The 9,193-nt window shown below is 54.8% G+C and overlaps 1 protein-coding gene across 2 annotated transcripts in view; it reads right to left on the bottom strand.

Annotated features, from left to right (window-relative positions):
- Positions 1-485: 485 nt before the first annotated feature.
- LOC140492360 (paired immunoglobulin-like type 2 receptor alpha) overlaps positions 486-9,193 on the bottom strand; it is a 29,636-nt gene continuing 20,928 nt past the window's right edge. Inside the window, exons 4-7 of one of the 2 annotated variants that reach the window (XM_072591279.1) lie at positions 8,104-8,131; positions 5,811-5,863; positions 2,259-2,302; positions 486-864 (exon numbers count right to left, since the gene is read on the bottom strand). In XM_072591279.1, coding sequence (XP_072447380.1) covers positions 715-864; positions 2,259-2,302; positions 5,811-5,863; positions 8,104-8,131 — 275 coding nt within the window. In that variant the 3' untranslated portion in view covers positions 486-714. The remainder of the gene's footprint in view (positions 865-2,258; positions 2,303-5,810; positions 5,864-8,103; positions 8,132-9,193) is intronic. The other variant, XM_072591280.1, reaches the window with a different exon arrangement.

Below are 9,193 nucleotides of genomic sequence, written 5' to 3'. Positions count from 1 at the left end.
TGGCAAATGGGACCAGATTAGTTTAGGAAACATGGACGAGTTGGGCTGAAGGATCTGCTTCTGTGCTGCATGACTCCATAAGAGTCTTTGTAAATGGGATTATGGTGAATATTTTGAGGCCAAGTAGAGTCATGGGACAAATACTTATGACCTAATCGTTAAATCATCTGATTATTTGGAAATTTCCTGTTCGTGGGAGTGAACAGCGCTTGATTTCAGCTTCCCAAGTTCCTCACAGAGAGAAGTGACTGTCCTTCATGAAAATATTTCACTGGCTGTTAAGTACCTGGGAGAATGGTTTGCAGGAAAGGGTGCTACACAAATAAAGTCGCTCTTTATTGATGGACATGTGGTAGTTACAGCTCCCAAATCAATCTCTGGGGGATGGGGGGGCAATGGTGAGGGGAGGGGGTAGGGAGGGGGGGGAGGGGAGGAGGAAGGGGAAGGGGAAGGAGAGAGGAGGGGAGTAGGATGGGGGTGGGGGGCAAGGTGTTGGGGTGGAGGGGAGGGTGAGAGAACACAAAGGGGGAGCGCCCGATCGGGAGTCGAACAGATCCATTCGGCAGCGACAGAGAAAGGCTGACTTCAGGCCAACAGGGTCAAGGCCTGTCCCTTCCCCCAATAGGCCTCAGCACTCTGTGAGGCAAGGGGAAAGGGGATTGAGGGTGGGAGGAGGGAGAATGGGGTGGGGGTGGAAGTCAAGGAGGGTGGACATCAATGAGAGTCTGGCTGGAACCGCACGGCCGCGTACACAACGTCTCCACCCCCTCGCGGGGTCCTGCTCCCGTTCTTCAGGCCTTTTCTTCCTGCTCCTCCTCCAACCTGCACACAGGCGTAGACTAGGCCTTCCGGCTGGGTGAGCTGCTGCGGGGAGGGGGGTGGGGTGCGGTTGGGGGGGGGGGGGGGGGGGGGGGGGAGGGGGGGGGGGGAGGTGGTTGGTGGGTGAAGCAGAGAGAGAGAGAGAGAGAGGACGGGAGTTGAGAAAGGGGTTGCAGAGGGAGCAATCCCATTGGGAGTTTCCGCCGATCCGCACCCCCACTTCCACCCCTTGGGTGGGGTCCGGTGGTGAGACGCAGGAGGCAGGGCGGGCAAGTCATCAGGTCATATTTGTCATATTTGGCCAACTCGTGCCCCCTAACCGCCTTCCCCCTCCCCTCAGATATTGAGGATCAGAAGGTGAGGGGGGAAGTGGTCACCTTGAATCTGCGTCTCCCGAAGCAACCTGGCCATCTTCATGGCAACCTGTTGCCACGCGTTAAACAAAAACTGACTGAAATATAGGTCATTCAGCCCCTCAAGCCTGCCCTGCACCCCCCCAAACACACATACATACAGACATGTGCACACGCGCACGCACAAACATACACACATACACACAGACACGTATACACACAGGCACATCCACACACGTGCACATGCACAGACATGCACACACATAGACACCCGCGCGTGCGCGCACACACACACACAGATGTGCGCACGCACATATGCACACGCAAACACCCACACCCCTGGTTCCCTCTAACCCCCGCCAGTCGTGTTACCCAAGACAATGGGCAAATCCTTGGGCTTGGTCCCACCTGGTCGGGTTTCCAAGCCAACCCGAGGAGGAGAAGGTTCTGGAACGTCGTTGGGTGGGTGAGGCGGCGCGAGGGAAGATGAAAGATTTCTGCCCCGATCCTGAGAAAAATAACTTGTAAGGTGGAAACGAAGGGCTGACTGAGCCCTTCATGGGTCATCCTGAGGTTGGGGAAGGCCTCGATTCCGCATTGACGACTCCATTCGGGTACATTTGGTGGGGGAGGGAGAGCAGGGGAGGCTGGGAGATATAACCAGAGGCTGAACAAGGGGTGAGAAGGGGGACCAGCCGTCACCCAGTGGGAGGCAGCAGTTCCACAGCTCTGTGGGATCTTGCTGTGCACCGCTAGGCCCCGCTCTGTCCGAAATGCCAGAATTCTTGCAGGACACCAAGGCAAAAAGAAAAGACTACAGAACTGGGGATATGAGAAAGAGGCATGGGAAGACTCCACCATTCCCGTCACTTGGCAGCGATCTTAGCGGCTGAACTTTGACCTCACTCCCATATTGTCAGTGGAGCAGGCTCAGGGTGGGAATGGGATGTGCGGATGGCCCATCCGCTCCTATTTCCAACATTCTCCGATCAGATTCCCAAGGGTGCTGTGAGGAAGTGTCCTCACCCACCCACACCCCCTTGCCATTTCCCGAGTTTGCCACCTCCATCCACCTCTGCGTCTTACCTCACCAGTGGGCGCTGTCTCAGGTTGGCACAGTGCGCTGGGATCTGAAAGATACAAAGCAGATGGCAAAGCACTCAGGGGACACGCTCTCGTGTTTGTGTGTGATTCCCCACCATCTTCACCAGTGAAACTACAACACCCACCCCCTTCCTGAGCACCCACCCCCCTCAGTTCTAGCCACTGCCCCCTTTGTGACCTGGACTCCTGCCCCTCTGGATTTTCCAGCCTGGTCACTCAGTGACACCCCCTGCGTCCCACCTCCCCGCCCCCAGCGCTTTACTACGCTGTGGTGAGGCACCATTGCCTTAGGTTTTCCAGGAGCTACGTCAATGCAAATTCTTGTTGTAGTGTGGGATTGCCAACCCTTGCTCGGTTGCTGCTCCATGATAAATTGTCTCCCCCACCTGCTCCCGTCAGAAGGTATTGACAATGCCATTGGGATAGGGGAAGGTGTGGTGGCTCAGTGGTTAGCACTGCTGCCTCACAGCGCCAGGGCGCCAGGTTCAATTCCATCCTCGGGTGACCTTCTTAGTGGCGATTGCACATTTCCCCCCCACCCCCCCCTCCCCATGACTGCATGGGTTTCCTCACAAAGTCCAGGTTAGGGTGGATTGGCCGTGCTAAATTGTCTCATAGTGCCCAGGGATGTGCAGGTTAGGGTGGATTGGCCGTGCTAAATTGTCTCATAGTGCCCAGGGATGTGCAGGTTAGGGTGGATTGGCTGTGCTAAATTGTCCCATAGTGCCCAGGGATATGCAGGTTAGAGTGGATTGGCCATGCTAAATTGTCCCATAGTGCCCAGGGATGTGCAGGTTAGAGTGGATTGGCCGTGCTAAATTGTCCCATAGTGTCCAGGGATGTGCAGGTTAGGGGGGATTGGCCGTGCTAAATTGTCCCATAGTGTCCAGGGATGTGCGGGTTAGGGTGGATTGGCCGTGCTAAATTGTCCTATAGTGTCCAGGGATGTGCAGGTCAGGGTGGATTGGCTGTGCTAAATTGTCCTATAGTGTCCAGGGATGTGCAGGTTAGGGGGGATTGGCCGTGCTAAATTGTCCTATAGTGTCCAGGGATGTGCAGGTTAGGGGGGATTGGCCGTGCTAAATTGTCCTATAGTGTCCAGGGATGTGCAGGTTAGGGTGGATTGGCCGTGCTAAATTGTCCCATAGTGCCCAGGGATGTGCAGGTTAGAGTGGATTGGCCGTGCTAAATTGTCCCATAGTGTCCCGGGATGTGCAGGATTACAGGGATAGGGTAGGGGGGATATGGATCTGCGTGGGATGCTATTCAGGGTGTCGGTGTGGACTTGCTGGGCTGAATGGCCTGCTTCCAAACCCTAGGGATTTGATGAAATTTCTCCTCATCTCGGTCCTATCCCATCTCGTTGAGACCGTAACCTGTTGGGAACACGTCTCCTGCCTGTCTAGTCCCATCAGGATATGAAGGGCTCCCATTGGCTTCCCCTTGAACCCATTCAAAACAAATAAATGACGAATGCTAAATGGCAAGTTGACTTGATGAAACATTGTGCCTGGGACTGGGCAAAACGCAGGCGCTGGATGGTGTTAGTGAGCTGGCTTGCTCACTCCATTGACCTCTCCACCCCTATGTCCCATTATCTGTTACACGGAGTTAGAGACAGTAAGAGGAGGAACACATGGAGCAGAGAATTGTGTGCGCAACAAAGGCGTTTGACCCATCCAGCCCAAAATACATTCCTACTTCAGTTATGGAATCCCTGCAGTGTGGAAACAGGCCCAAAGTTTCCATACCAACCTTCCAACGATTAACCCACCCAGACCCTACCCTATTTACCCCTGCCTAATGCACCTAACCTACACATCCCTGAGCACTATGGACAATTTAGAATGGCCAGTTCACCCTAACCTGCATATTTTGGATTGTGGGAGGAAATCAGACAGACACAGGGAGAACATCCACACCAACAGTCACCTGAGGCTGGAATCGAACCCAGGTCTCCAGTGCTGTGAGGCAGTAATGCTTACTGTCGGGCCACCATGCTGCCCAGCTTCCTGGCCCAGTGTTGATGACACCAATCACCAAGCATTACAAGTGCTTTTTAATGGCTGTTATGATTCCTATCTCAACTACTTTCCCAATCACTGCATTCCAGGGATTCCCCACCACCCAACTGGGAGTTAAACCTGTTCCTCAAATCCCCTTGAAACCTCCACGTTTTCACTTGAAACTGATAAAGCCCCTCGATGATAGGGAACACTTCCTTCCCGTCTACCCTCAGAATCTTAAACACCCACTGAACCCCAGAGCCAAGGTTAGACCAGGGAGGAGAGAGGCAACCGAGGGGGGGAGAGAGGAGGCAGAGGGGCAGAGAGGGGACAATAGGGAGGGGGAAAGGAGGGTGGCTCAACAGGGAGGGGGAGAGGGCGCAACAGGGAGGGGAAAAGGAGGGTGAGTCAACAGGGAGGGGCAAGGAGGGGCAATGGAAGGGGGAAGGAGTGTTACTGGGGGAATGAGATGGGGAGGGTGGGTCAACAGGGAGGGGGAAGGACCAGCCAAAGGGGAAGGGAGAAGTAAACCAGAGGGGGAAGGAGTGGCTGAGATGGGGAGGGAGGGGTAAAATAGGGGGAAGGAGGGGATGAAATGAGGAGGGAGGGATAAAACTAAAAGGAGAAGGAGGGGATGAGATGGGGAGGGAGGGGTAAAACTGAAGGAGAAGGAGGGGATGAGATGGGGAGGGAGGGATAAAACTAAAGAAGGAGGGGATGAGATGGGGAGGGAGGGGTAAAACTGAAGGAGAAGAAGGGGATGAGATGGGGAGGGAGGGATAAAACAGAGGGGGAAGGAGGGGCTGAGATGGGGAGGGAGGGGTAAAACAGAGGGGGAAGGAGGGGCTGAGATGGGGAAGGAGAGATAAAAACAGAGGGGGAAGGAGGGGATGAGATGGGAAGGGAGGGGTAAAGCAGAGGGGGGAGGGAGGGGATGAGATGGGGAGGGTGGGGCAACAGAGTGAGGGACGGAGGGGCTGAGATGGGGAGGGAGGGATAAAACAGAGAGGGAAGGAGGGGATGAGATGGGGAGGGTGGGGCAACGGGGAGAGAGAGGGAGGGGCTGAGATGGGGAAGGAGGGGTAACAGGGAGAGGGAGGGCGGGGCTGTCATGGAGAAGGAGGGGTAACAGGGAGAGGGAGGGGCAATGGATGGAGGAGGGGGGACAGAGGTAGGATGCGAGGGGTATTAGAGAGAGGGAGGGAGGGGTAAAAAGGAGAGGGATCTCTCAGGATCCTTTCCCCCCGCGCCCCCCGCCCCCAACCTTCTCTATTCCAAGAAAGAAAATCCCAGTCCGAATTTATCCAGCCTCCCTCCATCAGTGAACTGCCCCGTCCCAGGGCAACGTCCCAACGGATCTCCTCTGCACTCCCCCCACCCTCCCTCAGCGCCCTTCCCTCTCCAGGGCAATCCCACCCTTCCTATGGTGTGGGGATCTGGAACAGAGCACCGTATCCCAGGGCCAAGGTTAGACCAGAGAGGGTAATGCCTTCATCCCCACCCTACCCTCCCCCAAACTAGCACATACCTTCCTGGGATTGACCCATGTCCTTCACTGGGGAGCCGTTCAGACCTTGACTGCTGTAGGGGTAGGGGGAGAGAGAGCAGAGAAAGATGGGAGATATACCAGCCATCCCGAACACAAACAGGCCATTCAGCCCCTCAACCCTCCGATGACATTGCGGCGGATCCATTCCCCGTTGGCAACCCCCTTGCCCAATAACCTTTTCACCCCTGTCCGTAGGAGCACCACATCCATTAACACACGGCACGTCGTTATGGCCGGGAAAAGGCATCTCTTCATCTTGTGCTCATCAGGACCTTTCACAAGAATCACCAAACGTAGGCACCCTTTCAGTGCCAGTAGAGTTTTGTTTATAATTATTCAGGGGTATCACAGGATGGTGACCAACCCAGAGGGTGAATAAGAGGCAACTGCATTGCTGTGGGTCTGGAGTCACATGTAGGCCAGACTAGGTAACAGATTTTCTTCACCAAAGAACATTTGCTTTCCCCAGGCACCCCTCTTGCTCAAAATCAATAATGATTTCATGGTTATCAATTCATTCCTTTTTCCAGATAATTGTTGGATTCCGATTCCCGTGAGCGGGATTTGAACCCAGGTCCCCGGAATGTTCGCTTGGGATTAACCATGAGGCTGTCAGCTGCCCCCAATGCTTGGTGCGTCAGTCGGTGGCTGATTGTACTCAACAGCACATTCCCACTGGCCAGCCTCAACAGGGTAGCTAGTGACCCTCCTCAGATGGTCCTCACTTACCCCGGCGGGTACGTGAGGGTCGGGGGCAGAGTGAGTGGCAGGGCAGAGGGAGTGAAGGAGGTAGGGTGGCATGTAGGTGGGTGAGGGGGCAGGGTGAGTGGTGGTAGAGATGGGGCAGGTGATAGGAGGATCTCCAGGGTAGAAGGGCAAGGAGACTGGCAAGCTGGTGGCTAAAGGGGCAACAGGGAGGAGGAAGGAGGGGGAAGGAGGGGCAACAGGGAGGGGGAAGGAGGGGCAACAGGGAAGGGGAAGGAGGGGCAATGGAAGGGGGAAGGAGGGGCAATGGAGGGGCAACAGGGAGAGGCAATGGAAGGGGAAGGAGGGGCAATGGAGGGGGAAGGAGGGGCAACAGGGAGAGGGAAGGAGGGGCAATGGAGGGGAAGGAAGGGGTAATGGAGAAAAGCAAGGGTGCAACAGAGGGAGGAGGAGAGGCCATGGAGAGTGGGAAAGGAGAGGCAATGGGGGTAAGGAGAGGCAACAGAAAGGGGGAAGGAGGGGCAATGGGGGGGAAGGGAAGGGCAGCACAGAGAGAGAAGGAAGGGCAAAGGGGCATTGGAGGGGCAGCAGAGAGAGAAAGGAGGGGAAGAGATAGAGAGGGGCAGAGGGGGGAGAGAGTGGCAGAGATAGGAAGGGTGAAGGAGGGCCAACAGGGAGGAGAGATGGGCATCTGTTAAGATGGCAGTAGGGTGAGGGGGTCCATGTCGAAGGTAGATGGGTGAGGTGGGCAGGGCACTGGGGCATCGGGTGTTGAGGGGGTATGTGTCAGGGTGTGGGGGAAGAGGAGTTGGGGGATTAACTTTAGTTTCAGCCTTTGTGATTAGGGGAGCTCTGTTTAGCCTCGAATCTCCCCTTTGGGTTCTGGTGGGGTGGGGATGGCGCTACCCACAAGAGCCAATCAGAAACCTACAAGGTCCCTGTCTTGAGCTCTGGAGTCCTGGGGAGGGTGGAGGGCACTCTCGGATGGTTCTGGAAGTGGAGTATTGCCCAGATGGAGATTTCGGAGCGGCTCTGGGGACACGTGGGAATGGTACATGCAGCACTGTTGCCTCACAGCGCCAGGGATCTAGGTTTGATTCCACCCTCGGGCGACTGTCTGTGTGGAGTTTGCACATTCTCCCAGTGTCTGCATGGGTTTTCTCCCACAATCCAAAGATGTGCAGGTTAGGGTGGATTGGCCGTGCTAAATTGTCCCATAGTGCCCAGGGATGTGTAGGTTAGCTGCGTTCGTCAGGGTAAATGCAGAGTGATAGGTTAGGGGACTGGGTCTGGGTGGGTTACTCTTCAGAGGGTCAGTGTAGACTTGTTAGGCCGAAGGGCCTGTTTCTGCATTGTGGGGATTCTATGGTACATGTGGTGTGTGAGGATTGGGAGATAGGATGTTCTCCTGTTGATAATGCAGCCTGTGTTATGATAGATTACATGGGCTATCCCAAGGAACACAGCGAGCTGTTCCGACTATGGCTAATGCTCCAGGAAGGCAATGTGTGGTACCCGTCTAATACCATGTCAGAGTCAGTCACATGTATTGATGATTGGTACTTACATGTCCATGCTCCCTTTCCTGATATTACCTGCACAGACAGGGAGATAAACAAGGAGTAAGTACAGAGACCATTGTCACCACAGAGACTAGAACTGACGGGATTTGACACCCTGTGCAGTTTGCAGACAGCCCATTAGCAGAAGGAGAATATTTTAAAATTCATGTTGACAAAAATGAGTTATGGGTGCTGCAGCATTTATTGCCCATCCCTAATTGCCCCTCGAGACAGTTGCCTTCTTGTACCGCTGCAGTCCCGTGTAGTGTAGGGACACCCACACAGTCCTGTTAGGCAGGAAGTTCCAGGATTCTGACCCAGCGACACTGAAGGAACGGCCGATATATTTTCAAGTTGGGATGGGGAATGGCTTGGAGGGGAACGTGCAGGGGATGGTGTTCCCATGTATTGGCTGCCCTTGTCCTTCTCGATGGAATTGGTCATGGGTTTGGAAGATGCACTGCTGCCTCACAGCGCCAGAGACCCAGGTTCAATTCCCGCCTCAGGCGACTGACTGTGTGGAGTTTGCACGTTCTCCCCGTGTCTGCGTGGGTTTCCTCCGGGTGCTCCGGTTTCCTCCCACAGTCCAAAGATGTGCGGGTCAGGTGAATTGGCCTTGCTAAATTGCCCATAGTGTTAGGTAAGGGGTAGATGTAGGGGTATGGGTGGGTTGCGCTTCGGCGGGGCAATGTGGACTTGTTGGGCCGAAGGGCCTGTTTCCATACTGTAAGTAATCTAATCTAATGGTCTTGAATGATTTTGGGTGGATTCTTGTTGATGGTACATACTGAGCATCGGTGGGGGAAGGAGGGGATGTTTGTGAATGTGGTACTAGTCAAGCGGGGGCTGCTTTGCCCTGGATGGTGTCAAGCTTCTCAAGTGCTGTAGGAGTTGCCCCCATCCAGGGTAAGTGGGGAGTATTCCCTCACACTCCTGAGTTGTGCTTTGTCGATGGTGGACAGGCTTTGGGGAGTCGGGAGGTGAGTCACTCACTGCAGTATTCCTAGCCTCTGACCTACTGTTGTAGCCACTGTGTTTGTATGGTGAGTGCAGTTGAGTTTCTGGTCAATGGTAACCTCCAGGATATCGATAGTG

The sequence above is a fragment of the Chiloscyllium punctatum genome, chromosome 21 (assembly GCF_047496795.1).
Source record: "Chiloscyllium punctatum isolate Juve2018m chromosome 21, sChiPun1.3, whole genome shotgun sequence".
NCBI classification, from domain to species: Eukaryota; Metazoa; Chordata; class Chondrichthyes; order Orectolobiformes; family Hemiscylliidae; genus Chiloscyllium; species Chiloscyllium punctatum.
Note: the sequence above shows the minus strand (reverse complement) of the source record. Positions and strands in the feature narration are given on the sequence as shown.